This window comes from Pteropus alecto, unplaced genomic scaffold (genome assembly GCF_000325575.1).
Source record: "Pteropus alecto unplaced genomic scaffold, ASM32557v1 scaffold106, whole genome shotgun sequence".
In the NCBI taxonomy this organism is placed as follows: domain Eukaryota; kingdom Metazoa; phylum Chordata; class Mammalia; order Chiroptera; family Pteropodidae; genus Pteropus; species Pteropus alecto.
In genome coordinates this window covers 6,575,046-6,594,386 of record NW_006442103.1, presented here as the reverse complement: position 1 = coordinate 6,594,386, position 19,341 = coordinate 6,575,046, and the positions used below count along the sequence as shown (strand labels likewise).

The following is a 19,341-nucleotide window of genomic DNA, read 5'->3' as shown; positions in this document are numbered from 1 at the left end:
GAGTAATCCTATATTTTTAAATATATCCATCATATTTAATACTCTATAAAAAGACCAGTGCATATCTCTAATTTTATAATGTTCTTATATTTATTACTATTATTTATAATCATTTAGTGCATACACTAAATATTTTATGCTTTGAAAATATTAATGAAGAAATCAGAGCTGTTTACAGACAAAATTCAGTTTGTCAAATGCTATATTAATTCCTCCAGAAAATAATGGTAGGAACCCTAGAGTATTATGTAGAATGTGCAAGGAATATTTAAAAGAATGTCTCTTGCTTTAAATTCTCATAATAATATGACTTTTTGGAAAGGTCGTTGCTATCCTAGGCCAAAAAATGGCTAGGATTTAAATAGTATGGGACAAGATCAAAGATTTCTCAAAGTAGGAAATAAGTGTGAGCAAACATTCAGAGGTAAAAATGGGCATATTGTGTTAGAGGGACAATGAGAGATATATTTTAAGAGAAAATAATTTTCACGTTACAATATTAAAATATAAAGTAAAAAAATTCTGAGTATGTTTTTATGAATATTTTTCTGGGAAGATCAAGGATAAATATGTTCTCAAAAAGATGCAATAACCCAAACTGTTTTATAGAGTTCTCCAGATAGGAAAGAAATATTTAACTTTTAAACAATTAATTGTTGTTGAAAATTAACGATAAACTTGTAAACATTCTAATGAATTGTATAGCAAAATTCAAATGAACTTTTTGAACGACGGAGTATGACTATTTGGGCAAAGGCAATAAGCATTGCCATCCATTCTTTGAAGTTTTTTCTTTTTAGTGAGTGCTCAACCAATATGAGCTTGCATGCCTATATTTCTTCTACTTATTAAATTTTAGCACAAATGTACAGATTCTAGTGGAACAAACAATCAGGGTTTTTGTTTTTGCTTTTTACCATTTATGAAGTACTCAGAATTTGAGAAAAATCTTTGTGCAGGTTAGAGCATATATCAGCTAGCCTTATGGCCATTACCTGAAAAATAAAGAAATCGTATAGGAAGGAAATTACATTACATAGACAAAGTACTTAAGCACAATAATTGTTTAGTAGTCACAATAAGTGAAAAATAATAAATTCTCTTAATATATTCTTCTGCTTTCTAGCGAATCTGCCATTTTGTCATTCCAGCCTCAAAGCTGTCAACCTCAACAGAGTCTATTGTGATAGCTTCCTCGAGTAGTCTTTGAACAGTTGGGGTTTAAATTTAAAACAAGATTAAAGAGAAAGATTTGATGGCCTGACATAAAAATTTATTTTGGTATCATCAATTATAAATAAAATATCTCAGCACTTAAATTGGATGCTTAGTTTAGATTTGATAACAATAGTAGGTAGTAATACTTTTCTGAGATTTTACAAGTACAGTGTTAAAACAAAAGGGTAATAGAGTCACCTTGTGTGCACACATCCTCGATAAATCAGTGTTAGAGACTTATCTTTAGGGATGTTAGTGTTAACCTGAATAAAACAGGAACCCTAGGCACGTTTTATATTGTCTTCTGTTGACATTTTTATATTACCGAGAAAAGAGTGTTTTCATTGCTGAAATTTTTCTTCCTCTTTTTTGTAATTCAAGGAACGCCTTTGCGTTCCTCATTCCTCTCAATTTCAGAGTCCTTGTTCTGTTCCCCTCCTCCTCCCTCTATCTCTATCTCCTTCCCCTTCCTCTTCCTCTTCCTCCTCCTCCTCCTCCTCCTTCTCCTTCTCCTCTTCCTTCTTCTTCTCTCTCTCCCTCGTCTTTGTCTCTCTCTCTGTCTCTCTCTCTCTCAATGCCCCTAGCTCTCTCTCCCTCTCTGCCTCTGTCCTCCTTCTCCTCCTGCAGCCTTTCCTCTGACCTCCCTCTCTCTAATAAATAGAGACAAATCTTTCACCTCTTGGGCTTTACTTCTTAAATGGAAGACACTCGGAAGACTACTTTTATTTTTCTCTTCTGCACTGGCCTCTGGGATCATTCATCCAAAGACTGCCACCTGTTTAACACTTAAACCACTTGTGGTGGACTCTTTTTAATAAAAATATCTTAATATTATGAAATTCAAAAGAACAGTTTGACAGGGGATATATGTTTATTGTGTAAAAAATACTGCAATTTCTTTTGTAATTATTTCTTCTGTAGTTTTTGGATTGGTAAAAATTTAATTTTCACACAACTTGATTACTTATGTAATATGAGGAACAATTACTGGATTTGCTTTTAAATATTTATTTATTATAGCTCAAAAATACCAATTTTTGTTTATATCAAGTTCAAATTTCATGACTTCTTTCACCATATTTTTGGTAAAGCTTCTCATAATTATTTCTAATCCTAAGTTTAAGGTAAACTATAATTAAAAAAACTATAACAGTGGTTCAGTTAGTCCAAAAACAAAGAAAATGAGAGACGAAATCACTTTTTTTAGTATTACTCTTTATTTATTCCTTATAATCTCAAATCTAAATCCTCTCCATTCATTTTAATTGTTTTAATATTCCAATAACTGGCTAAATAAAAAGTATTCTTTGTACCTTGTAAATTTAGCAAGAAAAATATTGTCAGGAAATTAGGTAGTAAATTTTCTTGTAATTCTTTGTAATCATTTAATATTTTAATAAAATTGAGTGGGTATTAAATTTTAAAAATTTGAATTAAATAACCCCTTGGATTCATTGATGTCTTCCTTAGAGAATGAATAATAAAATTACTTCTAAAATATGAGAAGTATAATATTAGAAAATAAATGTTAGAGTATTGCATTCTCCAGCTTTTATAAATCGTTTATTTTATGAGTTTTGTAATGATGATGTTATATAAAACATGTTAATTATTAAGAAAAACTAATAATTGTATTTCTTAGTATTTCATATTTAGTTCAATTATGAAAGTGATAAATTATAATTTAATGACACATTTAGGAATCTAATCCAAAGACAACATCCTTTTTATCTTGTATCAAATAAAATTGGAAATAATAAATAGGTTATACTTGAGTTCTATAAGACTTAGTAAATATACCTTTACATTACTTATATTGTTACTTTATGTAGTGTTTTCTTAAATTGTTGATAGAGGTAATAAATATGAAGGCAGTATCCATACTATTTTTTTTTTTTAATTGCATGCGTTAGGTATTTTTACAGCAAATTAGTAGAAAAATATATAGGCTACATCAATTGGATATAATCAAATATTAATTATCTTGTCAGTTTTCATAACAAAAATTAAAGGTCCTACAGAACTCCAAATTAAATTTAAGAACTTATTTTTTGAGAAAAGGTCCTAACTCTGGGATAGTGATTACCAATGTTTATTATGTAAAAAATTATATTTGTAGCCTAATGCAATGACAGTTTCCAAAGTCACTTAAAATTGTGATTCAGCAAGTTTGAGATGAAGCCCAGAAATCATTTTGAGAAATACTGGTCTAGAAAGTGTATTCAGCCAATCCATAATAAAGAGGAAATAGTATAGGAAGTTATTTTTTGGAATTATATCTTATAAAGCATTGTGAATAATTGTGAACAGTTAAATGAAAAAGATAACATCTTTAAAATATTAAAGATATACAATTTTGAAATTTTCTTATCAATATTTCTTGACTTCAATATCTGCATTTCATGAGACTAGAAATTAATTTTTCAAATAATGAGTACAACTGTTCTTTTTTAAGATCTTAAAATTGTCTAAAAGTAACTTTTACATTATTTGCAATACTATAGATTCCACTGTTAAATAAGTGATTCTTAATCCAGTATCATTTTTTCCATCATTAATAACAAAATACCTTTTTTACCCCACGCACCAGGGCTCACCAGGAGAACGTGGATCTGCAGGTACAGCTGGCCCAATTGGATTGCCAGGGCGTCCAGGACCCCAGGGTCCTCCTGGTCCAGCTGGAGAGAAAGGTGCTCCTGTAAGTAATTCGAAGGAAAAATATATATTATACTGCTATCCTGCACAAGTTATTACTTTTTATTCAAGGATATTAGCTCTTCATACTCCATTGCATTCTCACTGCATATGTGCCTGGCATATAAACATACTTCTTTTTATATTTATAACAGAGAAAATTTCAAATTCAATTAAACGAGATGACATTTTTCCACACTTTATGAAACCCTAATACCTGCGAGGGAGTTAGATATTATTAATGTAAAAACCTTCTGATTTTGCTCCTTTTAAAAAATAAAATTGGAGTTTTGGTTAAAAATATACCTTACTGTTTTATATTAGAAATGTGTGCACTTTTCACTCTTCTTGTAATACAACTTTATTTCCAATCATTTTCATAGTCCGTAAATAAAACCCATAGAAAGTGGCTGCTCTTCTCATGTAATTTGAGTTTCAATCTACAGTGAATAAGATGAGAAATATCTGACCAATTCTTTCATCTTATATTTATTGGATTTTAAAATTTTATATTTAAATGATCATGGACAATATTCTGTTCATTAGGTTTCTATTTCTTCAAGATTTCTTCCCTGTTTTTGTTACTGCTTTCAATTTAATCATAATAATTTTCTTTAAAAAAATCATTCTCTCATCTTCCAAGATTAAAACATCCGCTTATTTAGTAAATATAGATAAATGTAGATAAAAATTGCTGACCATTGTTCACAAAAAATATGCATTTAATACTTTGGTATACATGTAAGTCTTGAAATATATAATCCAGTGTTAGCCTATAATTTTCAAAACACTTTTTATTACTAAGACTTTAGTTTCTTCAAGTTGATTCACATTAAGCAAGTTGCTTTCATTTAGCAAGTATTTTCTCTCATTACTCTTTGTGATATTTCCCAAGTGTTTCCAAATTAAAATGATTGTTTTAGGTGATCTATTACCTTTCAGAAACATTTAAAATATTAAAAAGAGGCTATGCCACCTGTGGACAGAATTCTTGGGTGACAGGAAGAGCACATCTATTTACAGAAAAATTTTTAAATCAATAGGTTTCTAGGTTAGTAAATTAGTTGAAAATTTAGATATTGTTTTCTGAGATAGTAATAAACAACTATAAGGACCATTTGAGATCTTGCTTCCGTGCATGAGAGCTGGCTTCTAGGCATGTTTGTTGTCAGTTTGGTTCAATTTTTGAAATTTCTTAAAAAATTTTTTTAGATAATAAACAACTATGAAAAGAATATCATTTGCCTCCCTCTTATAAGTTCTATAATTTCCAACCAATTAGGAACTAAAGATTTGTCCATAAGTTTTATAGTACACTGTATACTGTGTAAAAAGCAACGTATATCTTTCTTTCTGTACACATTTTTCACTGTATTGTGCCAAAATATGGGCGCCCCGGATTTCTGAATGAATTTATATGGCAGGGCCTGAATCTATGTCTTTTCTATCCCCTTTCAGTATATTTGATGTATGTTTATAGATTTAACCAATAACAAGGAAAGAATTAGTGACAAGTGAGGAAGTTAAGGTTGTTAGAATTGGGTCGGACACTCAGTTCTATCATTTATTTAGTTCATGATTTTGGCTAAGTTACTTAACATCTCAAAACCTCTATTTTTTTTTTTATCTGTGAAAAGATGATAACCACAATATTTTGTGAGGATTAAAGGAAATCGTAGTTCTAAATAACTTTGAAGACTCTCGATAATAATTGTTTAGTAAATAATTATCATCATCATCATCGTGTTGATGATGTCATAAAAAAAGGATGAATTAATAACCAGAAAATAAATGCATAAATTGGCTCTTGAATAAGGTGGGATAGATTCTGTGGATTGTAATAAAAGTTGAGAGTGTGGGTATAGACTAAATACAAGATCGTGCCAAGTGAGACATAGGACATAGAAGTGAGTAGCTAATTTCTATCAATTTTGTAAGGTAAGATTCAGCTGTTAATATTAATGAAGACTACTTAAGAAACTAAGTTTAGAATGGTGTAGATCAGTTGAAAGATTTTTTTTCTGACTCCACACAAACTGGGATCAGAAGAAATAAATGGCAGGTGATTCTTAACTGGAGATTATATGTACTAAAATGAAGGCAGATAAGAATTAATCTGTCTTATTTACAGATACGCTCATATAAAAGAATTGATTTTTGGAGAGTTCAGGCTTACAAGAAAATCAAAATGAAGAAGAAATATCAGAATCAGCTGATGTGATAGTAAAGTTCACTGTGAATAACAGCATATTTTATGAGTATAGATAGGTTTAAATATTGTAATATTTCATTTAAAGGAAATGAAAGGTCTCTAGGGTGACATCAGGGGTATATTTTAAATTATAATTATGACATACTTTTGAAAAATAGGATCATATGGAACCCAGGAAAATAATAAATCAGAATTAATAAGTTAACTTTGTTTTGTAGACATTTTGTTATTTTTGTTGACGTTAAGTAATTAACGCACGCAACAAATATTCCTTAAGTGGCTAGTCTGGGCCACAGGCCACAGGGATGCAATGGAATGAAAAATCAGATAGTTCCCCATCACACGGTTTATTTATTGTCTGATGGGGCAATTAGATAATAAGCAAAGAATCACGAAGTGCATGTGTAATTACAAACTCTGGTTAGTGATACGAAGGAAATGTGCTGGTGTATGTCAGCTTATAACAGAGGGACCTGAGCTGGAATTAGGGCCTTTCCTTGGACAGGACACTGATGGTGGAATGTAAAAGATGAGGAAGAATTAATTAGGCGAAGGGTCCTTGGTAGGAGCATTTCAGGCCAAGGGAATAGAATGCGCGCCGGCCAAATGACAGGAGGGCCATGGAATCAGGTTCATCTGAAAAAATGTGTAGAGGAGCTGGAATGCAAAAAGCAAGGCAAAGGGGAGGCGTGATGCAGCTGGGCAGGTCGTAGGACCCAGATAAGGGTAGGCCACACTGACGGCTTGGAACGCTGAAAAAAGTAAACTGACTGCCGAATGCTGGTAAGGTGATCTGATTGTTTCTCTGGTTACAGCCCAGGGGAGAGTTTGGAAGTAAGAACAGATGTGAGGAAGGAGGGAGGTCATTTCAGTAGTTCAGAGGAAGGCTACTAGTATTTTGGAATAAGGTGTTAGTGGTGGAGGGAAAGTGACGGTGAATGTGTTCAAGGAGAACAGATAAAAAAATTTAATTATAGGAACAGGAGGTGGCGAGGAAGGGGGACTGGGGAGCAAGGTAATGCAAAGGCTGGAGGAGCTGATGATTTGTGGACCCCAGCTTGTGTAACGGGAGAAAAGACAGACCACTGAGTGCAATGGGGAATATACTAGTGAAAACTGATGAAACCTTGACTTTTAGAAAATAATTCCTTTTAAATTCTGATAATAGAGTTTGTCTTCATTACTGAGGTACTCTTTCTTTTTAATTACATAATATGGGTAAATTTTAAAATAGGAAAATAATCCCGTTGTCAAAAAATAACCACCAAACAAACAAATGCTAGCAGCAGTGTTGTTTTGAATAGTAAAAGCAACAGTGAGTCAAAATAGCAAAATTTAGAGACATCATGAAACAGTTGTTAAAAATATAGAAAGGTTACACTTAAAGTTGGGAAAATTCATTTTTGATGAATTTTTTAGGTCTAATAGCCACTGCTTTGCTATTTTAGTAGCATCACTAAAGAGTAAAGGCTCAGAAAGTTTTTGCAAACAATAAGCATCCAATTTATCCATGTATAATACTAGATAAGAAAATGCGTGTTTGAAAGAAAAATGCTATGAGTCTTCATTATTTTTATGGACCATAGCTTGAGATTCATATATTGTTAACGAAGTTAGTGTTCTTGGTCATAAAAGAATTTTGTATGCTCAGTTACTACTTGAAAATATTTCTTTTCTTGGGACTATTAAGCCATTTCCTCATCAAAAATGTAAGGCAGAGTATGACGGAGTTGCACTTTAAAAATTGTAATAAACAGATAATTTGTAGATTTCTTATAACAAAATAATGATCTGCTGGGTTTTTGATACAGGGAGAAAAAGGTCCGCAGGGCCCCGCTGGCAGAGATGGAGTACAAGGCCCTGTGGGTCTCCCGGGGCCTGCTGGGCCCGCTGGCTCCCCTGGAGAAGATGGAGACAAGGTTGGTGTTCTTTTTTCATGATAATACATCCTGTGATACATTGGTGGTTTTTTTTTTCAAGAATCCTAGTTTAATCTTTTTTTAAGATTAGATGACAAATCTAATGATATCTTTTTCAAAGTTTCTTATATCTCCCATGTGTTCAAAAGTTTTATTTTGGAGGTTGAGAATTGATATCTCTCCCATGAGATATGTGGAATGTAAACAAGAAAAGCGAGTATGTACAAGAAGGATGATAGTGAGAAAAAATAGCCGAAATCGTTTATTTATTTTTAAACATATATGCTTTTGAAGTAAATGTGAAATTAATTTAATTAATTATTTGTATATATTTAGCCCTGTGTCTTCAATACTGCAGAGTGAGACTTAAGAATGAGCTACATACATATTTGATAATCCTGTGATTCTATCTTTTACTAACATATAATAAAATTCTAAGCTCTCGATTCTGAAAGTATAGTTGTGTTGTTAAGTGTTTGAATTTAATACATTTTCTAATATTATTGTGAAATAACAAAAATTTGTGAACCAGTGTTCTGATAATGTGCAACATTTTAACGTTTGGAAAACTAGGTGAAAAAAATAAAGTAATTATTAATGTGTAATTATATTTTTGTATAAACCAATGTACTCCCATTGTCAGTTTACAGTGGTGATATTTCAGACCAAGATGATTTTGTGAATTAAAAATCCAGTTGCAGTATTCATCATAGTTCAGTTGACTTTTGTTCGTCTCTAGTCAATACTAGAAAGTGAGAAGCAGAGGGAACCTGGGTTTTTACAATTTAAACAGTGCCAAGTGCTAACGTGTAATCACATTAATGTAAAATTTAATAATGAGATGATAGTGATAACAATGAAATGGCAGGTATGACATTAGAGATAAACTTTACCTCAAAATTTCATATACAGGGTGAAATTGGTGAACCAGGACAAAAAGGCAGCAAGGGTGACAAAGGAGAAAATGTGAGTTTCCTACTTTTTATTGAGGGGATATTATTCATTTAACTCCTTTTGCTGTTAACTATGGATATTTTTCATTAGTACAACTTAGTTACCTATCTGAAGATTATAATATCAATACTATATTACTCCGGTAGTATATTGGTAACTATTCAGTTTGGAATTCGGTCAGTTCTAATAAAACCTCTTTTCAAAGCCATGTATATTCAGATATGCAGTTATTCCAACCTTAAAAGCCTCAGAATGAGACCAAGTCACTGGCAATTTTACCTTCCCTCATTAGTTCATCTTTCCATATGGTTTCAAGACAAAAGAAGTCTTTGTGTTGTTATGAGAATCTGACCTCGTGGAAACCTGAAAGGGTCTCAGGTACCCAGCGGTCCATAGACTCACTCAGAGCCTTTGCCTTAAGTACTTTTTCCCAACATGTGGCAGTTATGATAAGGAGCAACATAATTCAATGGCTCTTTTACTTTAGTGTCTGGATATTATATAGTGTCTGATCAGTTACTTACATATTTAAAAAGACATATAACAAGAACTATTTACGCATGGAAGACTCAAAAACCTATTAAAATCTACTGCTCAAAATAAGGAGTTCTGGTATACTTAATAGATAACACTCAATTTACATGTGTTTACACATAAAGAAGATTCTAAATTTTCACATATCACTGCATTCTGTGTATATAGAATCCTCTGCATCCTAATACTCACTTAAATGGTAACATATAGACGAATTCCTTATGTGCTTTTTCTGACTCGTACATATCTCATTAAAGAAATCTGGTTATTTTGAAATTTTTCAAGTGTGAAACTTCAACATGATTTATATTAACATAGAAATCCATTTTTAAATATCCACAACATTGCAGATATGAGTGCTTTCAATAACTATCAATTTAAAATTGATTGCAAATATGCAAGTCTGAGTGTCAGGGAGTAAAATAAATAATGGCTGACTGCAGTAAGTACAAAAGGTTCTTTTTCCCCAAAAAAGTGGAGGGATGCTAAATAAATTTTGATCAGCCAAACGTTCCACACTCTATAGCTGAGGCTCTTCTGGCCTCAGTTTCAAAATTACTCATTTTTATCTCACTGCAGGGTCCTCCTGGTCCCCCAGGTATTCAGGGTCCAGTCGGTGCCCCCGGAATTGCTGTAAGTATTCCTTTTTGTTCACCAAATCTAAATCCTTACAGTTTCCTGATTAACTTTATGAACCGTCACATAACCAGTTGATTTCATATGATGATAAGTTTATTTGTATGCTGAACATTGAATGAAATTTAAATTATCTAATATGGCTAACCAAGCTGATCTTTATAAACAAAAACCATTGTGACTTCATTTGAAATTAGAGAAAAACCAGTTGAGAAGTACTTAAGTTGGAGTAAATTCTGAACACTATCTCTTCCTCATTAGAAAGCTTTCATTTCACTTGGTATACATAAGAAAATCAAAATCAGTCATACTCCAGAAAAAAAGAATGTAAGGAAAACAAATAATAGTATATTTGCAGTAGGTAATGGAAATTTAATCTCCTTTTTACTTGGTTACTTCTAAATGGATCAGCTTTGATTAAATTAAAAATGGCTACATATTTATGATGACTTGTATCAAAGTCATAATTTTTCCAGTCTGTAATTACTTTCATTGCTCTCCTCTAGGGAGGTGATGGCGAGCCAGGCCCCAGAGGCCAGCAGGGGATGTTTGGACAAAAAGGTGATGAGGGTGCAAGAGGTTTCCCAGGACCTCCTGGTCCCATAGGTCTTCAGGTAAGGTGCTGTCTTCATGGTGGACTGTTGTTATTTCCACCTGTTTCTCATGTCAGGGTTTCCATTGGAGGTAAAACAAAGCAGTGTTCCCTTTTTCTAAGGAGGACACTTGATACAATGTTTAATCATAAGGACTGCTTTACTTAAATATATATCTGAACTTCAACTGCTTTTTGTTTTATCAATTATTATTCATTTTTCTGAAGCTATATCAGTCCTGGTTTCTGTTTCTGGAGTTTATTTAGCCCCACCTTAGGTATTATGTTTCCTTTCTTTATTTTCAAAATGAATTGCAACCTTATTTATGTCTGATAGTTAAAAGTAAGATGTTAGAAGGGTTTTTTCACAGGTTTCATAGCAGGAAAATCACCACATCAAATAGCTAGCAAAAAAATAAAAGCATTTTGAGAAATAGCAAACTGCCAATAGCAAATGTTAAACAATAGTAGGTAAAATAAATTAACAATGATTGATCATTTAAAATAACTTATTTAAAATTATAATTTGTATTTTATAAAGCACATTCAGGAGAGGAAATATAAAGTCGTAAAACATTGTAAGCTAAAAAATTTACTTTCAAATACGTGCTACAACTGGACTCTTAGGCAAAACACTGCATAATATGTACCAACTCCGGGCTGTTTTCCACGCTTCCATGTGATGTTCACGTCTTCCTTGGAACTCTGGAAATACTAGCTTTCCTTTTCCACTTGCTCATTCTATACCTACTTAGTGATCCTCTAAAATGTTATAAAATTTTTTAACATAATATTTGGGTACCACATGGATATTAGTTATGCCACATTAGAAATTTTAGGAATCAAATTAAATCATCTATTTCACTAGTAATTAAAAGTTAACAATACAATTAATTATATTTTCATAATTACAATTGTTATAACACTCAATGAATGTCTACCAGTGAATATGATGTTATCGTCTTCTGCTTTTTTTCTAATGCCAAAATAATTCCTTTTATATTTGGAAAATGCAAATATTTAATTTTCATATTTGTGTTTAACTCTTTTATACTTATTAGACAATAATAAATAAGCGATCATGAGTATTGGATATAATAAGTATGAGAAACACACATATTTGAAAACAACAACAAAGTATTAAAAATGAGATCACCAATGGATATCTTACCATTCATTTTCTGCCTTTCGATTTAATTGATTACTCTGAATTCTGCAAGGTTATAATTTAGGAACTTGGTTCTCATGATTAGATGATGCCTTGAAGCTTATATTTATGAAATATTAAATAAAAATTATCTTCATTTCCAGTACATAAGAAATATGCTCTTTGATGATGATTCGAGAAATCAAGCCACTAAAAAATTGACTACTATTTTCCCACAGCCATCTCTTTAAATCAAGAATCTGAAAAGATGAAAATGTAATTAACATATTCACAATTGATCTACATCCTTTAAGTGAGTCTTCGCAGCAAAACAGATATTAGCGATTATAATAGATATAAATAGTAATAATCTCATATCCTGGTTAAATGACTTGTTTTTCTACTTGATGTTTACAATTTGTCTGCATGTGAAGGAGACATATAGAATGAGAGTTCTTGGTCTAAATTCATTTTTAATTTTTTCACTTAAGTGGCAAAAGGTTTTAAATTAACAGACCTTAAAACGGAATCTCTTCATGTATAAATTACTCCCTAAGAGAAAGTTAGGGTATATGAAAACCAATTAACACTTGAGTGCCACTTAGCACATTTAATTCTCTGCAACAAGAGAATTTGACTCATGATGTCTCTAATAATTGTAGTAATAAGAACATTCTGTCTTAATCAACTTAAACTATAATCAGACTTCATCAAAAAGAAATAAATATTTCAATTTCTTTCTATTGGGAGGTTCCTATCGAACTAATATTAAGAATAATCATATGCATAAAGAAAGATGGCACTGCAAAGCTGGACTTGTTATAGAAAGGAAAGAAAATTGTGAACTGTTTATATACCATTCAGTTTGGGGATCCTAAATTAGATGCACTATCTACTAAAGAGATGGAAACCTGGACAAAATATGGGACTATGGATGTTAATTTATATGATGTTTACAAGAACTTAATTATGTCGAAGTTGCTCCATCAATGATTTAGAATCTCTGAGGTTGTGGCTCTTGGAATCTAAAATTTTATCAGTCTCTCCTAGATAATTCTTAGGCAGACTAAAACCTGATACACTCCCTGGCTATTTCCTCTCTAGTAGTTCTAGAAGCTTCTATCAGATGATGGTAACTGTCTAGGAAATACATATAATAGCCAATTTTCCTAGACATCTAGCAAATATTTGAGAGAAAAAGAAAGGAAATCCTGGTATATGTTGCCCATTATTAATCAGTAATTAAGATTTCTTCATAAAAATGAATATATGCCAAAATTTTTTAAAAGTTTATGAATATGCTCCTAAAGCACTCTCTCTCTAAACTGAGAGTTATGTGAAATTACTAGGTCATAAAAACAATTTAGTGGATTATTACCATCATTAAAAAAATGAAGTATAAAAGAATAAGTAAAACAAAATAAACATATCAAAGATCATCATCTGTTCATGAAGAGTAATATTACTTTAAAACTCATACTTCAGCTGTTTTGCATGTGCATGTTTAGGGAATAATAACTAAAATGTATTTATTACTGTGAATCATTGTCAAATAATTTTCAGCGACTGCAGTATAGTGCCAAGTCAATCATTTTCTAAAGTACCAGCAGGAACTTAGAAGTTCATATTCTGTATTTTTTACTTCTTAAATAGGTTACATCTGAAATACTATTGTACAGGCATTGAAAATTAAATATGTAAAGAGTGTATAAGATATATATATAAGTAATGATAACATTAAAAACATTACAAAATTACAGCACTCCATAATACTACTCTATTAAAAACTATTACCACTTTTACTATTTCTGTCCAATAATTATCATATCTATTTTAAATATATATTTGACAGTTAAATTTATACTATACGTATTAATTTGTATTTGTATTTTATTACTTATCTATACACTATTCATATGTAATATTTTAGTTAAGTATCATATCCATAGTCGTGTAATTTTCCCTTAGTTTATATAATCATATGTTTTTAGCTATGTTTTCTATGATTAAATATTTGGAATAAGTGAGAATTTTAACTATCAGGGTTAGCGTTACAAGAAACACATTGCATGTAGCTTTTCTATGAATTTGTTTCCTTTTATTCAGCAACATTAATTCATCATTTTATTGAAATCCTAGTTTTTGCCTGGCCCTGTGCTAGCTGCTAGAGATTAAAAAGTTGACACCCAAAAGACCACTACTGATTATAAATACATAAAATAGTGTCGTAATTGTGTTTTATGTAGAGAGTTCAAGTGTGTACAAAGTGATGTTGTGATATGGAGGAAATAGGAACAATTCTGCATGGCGGAACTAGTTAGGAAGATCCAGAGGAAGTAAAAGAATTTTCCCATAAAGAAATAGCCAGGCAAAATTGGAGTACAGCCTGCTCTGTGGGTTTATTCTGTAGCACAGAACCTCTCCTACGCAATTATAGGCATTGGGTTTCCTTTTAAATAAAAGTGACTTTTATTATTTTTTTCTATTGTATTTTCTTAGGGTCTGCCAGGCCCACCTGGTGAAAAAGGTGAAAATGGGGATGTCGGTCCCATGGTAAGTTTTTATTTTTTAAGTATTTGGTGGACATCATAAATTTCCACATTAAAATATCTTTCTTAAGGTTTATTAATAGTAGCAAAATAGCCCTAAAGGCCGTGATTTTTCAGATTGATGCCTCCCCTTTCCTCCACCCAACCTGCATCTGCCACTGTTGAACTCTCTTCCATCATCTTGAATCTCTCTCTATATTTTTTCTTTCTCACTTTGAAATAATGTTATATGTTTTTTATTTCTAACTGTGTACATTACTGAGGTATATATAATCAGTCACATTTCAGTCATTTATTAGCACTTAGTTCTGGACTTTGATATGGAACAAGTAAAGAATAGATAAGTCATCCGGCATTTGGATAATTAGCAAATGTTAACACAGTATTAAAAATTAATTGTATTTTGAAACAAAGTCTTAATTTTATAAAGAATTCCATCTTAATTAGAATACTATGACATAATAATTTCCATTGATTGATTCTGGCTTTCTGCCCTAAGTCTAATAGTTCATTGCGTAAGGAAACAATTAGGCAAAGTAATTGAAATTAATAATGAAATGTAATTAACATACTTCTTAATTGCTCTTTTCTTTCAATAAACATTATTCCAGTTTTTACTTCCTTAAATATGTTTGCTATTTTTACAGTTGCATTTTAGGTTTTATTTTCTTCAAATAAGAAATAATTCTTATCATCACAATAAACTTAAAAACAGGAAATATAATAAACATTGCTGATTCAAATAACTGACTAATAATACTCTAAGCTGCACCAGATACATAGCAAGCTTCTTTCTAGATATGATTGCTATGGTTTCCTAAGTATAAATACATTCTCTCTGACCTATGGTAATAGCTAATAGTAGACAATCTTTTCAACCATGACATCAAAATAAACTATGACCTTTAAAAAAATACTAACACTCTGGTATTTACTACAGACTAATCACAACCTTAAAGTAAGGGGTTGTGGCCATCAGTATTTTATAAAAAGTCTGAAGTAATTATAATGCACAACATTGTAATTAAAGGAGAGAGAACCACTGTTTTAGGAAGACAACTAAATAGTCAATCTTATTTCAGTCCTAAACATATATATACACACATAGAAATAAAAATATATATATAACATTATTTCAAAGTGAGAGCTGACACGAAAACAAAAAACAAAAAAATACAAAAAAAAATTCTCTACACAATTAATGAATTCTAAATCTACTCAAGCACTATTTCTTGTTCCAACTTTATGTTCTGTTTATACTCTAGCATCGAGCACATTCTAGCATAAAATATTTCTAGTTGTACTATGAATTCATTATAGCACATAGTAGCAATAGACTTTTCTAATTTTTAATTAAACTTTTTCCCTGCGGTCCTAATTTCCCTGTAGCTATGTGTAAAAATTCATTTGCTAATATGATGTTATATCCATCAAGAATGTCTTATAACCCTAATATGCTTTACTGACTATAATTTTATAGGTTGAAACTTCTTTTCGTTTTCTTAATCACAAAATGAAAATATCAGAAATGCATTTGGTTTGGTCCTCATAAACCTTAATATTCCTCTCTTACAGGGTCCACCTGGTCCTCCAGGCCCTCGAGGTCCTCAAGGTCCCAATGGAGCTGATGTAAGAACTGTGAAATACAAGTTAATTATCGAAGTTATACAGGTGTTGGCATGACTGAGTGGCAGATAGTTACACTACTGTTAAAAGTTTAAGTGAACAAGAGCTCAAGGATCATCTCACTCCATTTCATGTTACAGGAAAAGAAACGGGCTTCATAGGGAACTAATCACCACAAATATAAAATGGGTAAAAAGTTCACATTAAATATATATTTATTGGTGAGTGAGAAATATTAGCTATATTATAATAACCACATTTGTTTATTCAACATACTAAGACTGTGCCTTGTCTATAATTTCAATGTCACTGAATTGTTTCAAATTTAACCTTTATCTCTGACAATTGCTCGAGGAGATGGTTTGTAATTGGCTTTGATTGTACTAGCCCGGGTCTGTACTACAAATGTCCTTTATGTATGCATCTATCATCAGTGACTTTTATCTAAAGGTTTTGCATTTTGTATTTTCACTCTATAAAATATGGTAGAGTAACATATGCATGATAATATGTGTACCTCTTACCATGTAAAACATTTCCTCTCAATTATATAAAAACGATCTCCCCTAAGCTTAGTAATTGACTCACTGTTCCAATATTATAGAATTTTGAAATGTAATACCATATTTATCTTATTGTTACTATTAACAGTTTTATAGACTTTGATGTAACCTCTCCTTCTGACTTCACCTTTTCACAGTGAATAAGTCATTTATTTTTGTCTTTATTGCTCTTGTGTTATGCTTGCATTTAATTCTAGCAGAATGGAGTAGGAGCAGATGTACTAAAAGAGCTGTTAGTTTTTAATCCCCCTTAAGTAATTTATAGGTTAAGAGATGGTTTATATTGTTTGAGGCATAAATTATATCATTCCTAACCAGAGTCATATTTTGTCCACCATAAAAATCTACAAAATTATCCTCTAACATTGACATATTCAATGATCAGAAACATTGAATTTATGTTCTGAGTATCATCTGGCAAGACTAGAGCTGAAAAGTCCTGCCTTTTCTAATGAATATGAAAATTGATTTAATATAATTAGAATATTTGCTATCCAGTCAATTCGATAACTCAATAAAGGGCATCATTTTGTCCCATCTTTCAATTGACAGGGTATTCTTGCATATATTTCTCTCTGAGAACAACTGAATATATAAATATGTATGAGTTTATTATTTTATTACAAGAATATAGATAACTATGTTTCTTTTCCTACACTGTAGGGACCGCAAGGACCCCCAGGATCCATTGGTTCAGTTGGTGGTGTTGGAGAAAAGGTATGGATTGTAGTGATAAACAACTTGAAATAGCAATAATTGATGACTTTGATAATATTGGCTAATATTTTAAGTGCTTCTAACAGTACTGTCTTTCTAAGTGTTTTACAAATAGTCATATGGATCACAACTCATCTGCTCTAGTAGTTAAATAATTAAAGGTAAAATAATTTTTGAGATATCATGTTTTGGATTGCCAGGTATTGTACAGAGTGATATACATGGATTATTTCCTTTAATCAACACAACCACTCTGTGATGATGGTGTTATTATTATCCATATTTGAAAGTTGAGAAAGCTAAAGCTTAGGGAATTTCATTAATCACATCAAGATTTTGTCATTAGAAAGTGACTAAGTCGAGATCTACTCTAACCCATCTATGTCTGAATAGACTAAGTGTCTCTAATAATACTCATTACCGGAAATAGAAGAGATCGAGTGATTTAACTGACTTAAAAGGGATCCTTCCAATTACAGAAGAATTAATCACTCATTTGTCATATTTGGAGTTATATTTTCATTGCTAATACTATGACCCGTCTTTGGCACTTTTCAAAATAGTTGGCATGTGCCATAACATCTGATTTCAGAACAGCTTCCTTTTCTTATGAACATGATTTCATTTAAAAAATCTGTTCTTCCTTTTTATGAAAATGTCAAAATGATTTCTGGGTTTTTATTTATCATTCATGCTAATTTTTAATAGACTTTTCAAGAAAATTGACATTTATATTTGCTTTGTTAAAAAATAAAATATTTGCCAATTTTGAGGGATGAAAATTAAATTTCATACCATAAAAGTTAATACAGTGGAAACAATGTAGAAATTTCCTGAATTTTCTAGTTATTAATTAAATGATATAAGAAGTATAAACTTATCCTAATTGTAAAATTTCTGTTGTTCTCAAAAAATTTTGACATATTTTGTATTTAAATTCATTTATTTGAATTAAAGAATTTAACTCTCAAAAAAATCAATGTAATAGGTTAGAATATAGGATTTTGATTTTTATTTCTGGTCAACACCCACATTTTAGCATTTTGATTAACTCCATGTGATTATTCAAATAGTTTTTTAATTACTAAATTTGGAACATTTTAAAGTTATCTAATTCTTTCTGTATAAACAGATTTTTTTGATAGACTTTATATTTTTTCTCTTTTTTTTCTTTATCTGTTTATATTCTTAAACTCAGTTTTGTGTTGAAAAGGTACAGACGAGCTGGGGGTGAAATTGAAAGAATATTTTTTGTCGAGTCATCATAGGAAGAATAGCAGAGGAGAAGACTCTGATGGTCCCGCTGTGTTAGACAGATGGAGACGGCCTCACACCTTTCCTCTTTCTGCCCTTTGCTTCGGCCTCCTTGGCTCTAATGCAGACTAGACAGTTGTGAGAATTAGTCTCTAGTTTTAGTTTTGCCCACGTAGCACATTTTAACACCATTTAACAGCCTTTCAGCTTACCTCACTTGTTTCCTAAAGCTTTTGGGTGCAGTGGGAACAGCTTTAAGTACTTCAGTTGCTTCTTTCTGGTTTTATCTTCTGTGTAACTCTTGGACAAACATGGACACCAGATGCTTGGAGTTTTGCAAAACTCCCTTTCTGTAATGATTCCATTTGCTTAAAGCCTGTCTGATAATGCCTGCCAGCTGTGTCTCAAGAGAATAATTCGGTCAATCAGGATGATGATTTGACTTCTTACGATTAAAATGTAGCTGATTCTAAGTTGTTACACTGAAAAATAAAGTTTTAGTTTTTCTTTATTATAAAAGAATTTTCTATGTGACAACAGAATAAAAATGAAACTGTAATTTTAATTTTTTCTTCAGAATCTGAGGTAATAAAATTTTCTTTAGATTACAGATTTCTCATATCAGCTTTGATTTTGGCTAATACTTCTCCATTTCTATTTTAGAAAATTTATTCACATTCACTAATTCAATGGAAAAAAAAAAAAGAAAAGCTAATATCCTTTAGT

The 19,341-nt window shown here is 31.2% G+C and overlaps 1 protein-coding gene across 2 annotated transcripts in view; it reads left to right on the top strand.

The window, feature by feature from the left end:
• Positions 1-19,341, top strand: part of COL11A1 (collagen type XI alpha 1 chain) — a 170,811-nt gene that overhangs the window by 117,239 nt on the left and 34,231 nt on the right. For both annotated transcript variants that reach the window (XM_015595416.2, XM_006919572.3), the window contains 8 exons: positions 3,809-3,916; positions 7,936-8,043; positions 8,956-9,009; positions 10,111-10,164; positions 10,674-10,781; positions 14,406-14,459; positions 16,031-16,084; positions 17,308-17,361. In XM_015595416.2, coding sequence (XP_015450902.1) covers positions 3,809-3,916; positions 7,936-8,043; positions 8,956-9,009; positions 10,111-10,164; positions 10,674-10,781; positions 14,406-14,459; positions 16,031-16,084; positions 17,308-17,361 — 594 coding nt within the window. The remainder of the gene's footprint in view (positions 1-3,808; positions 3,917-7,935; positions 8,044-8,955; positions 9,010-10,110; positions 10,165-10,673; positions 10,782-14,405; positions 14,460-16,030; positions 16,085-17,307; positions 17,362-19,341) is intronic.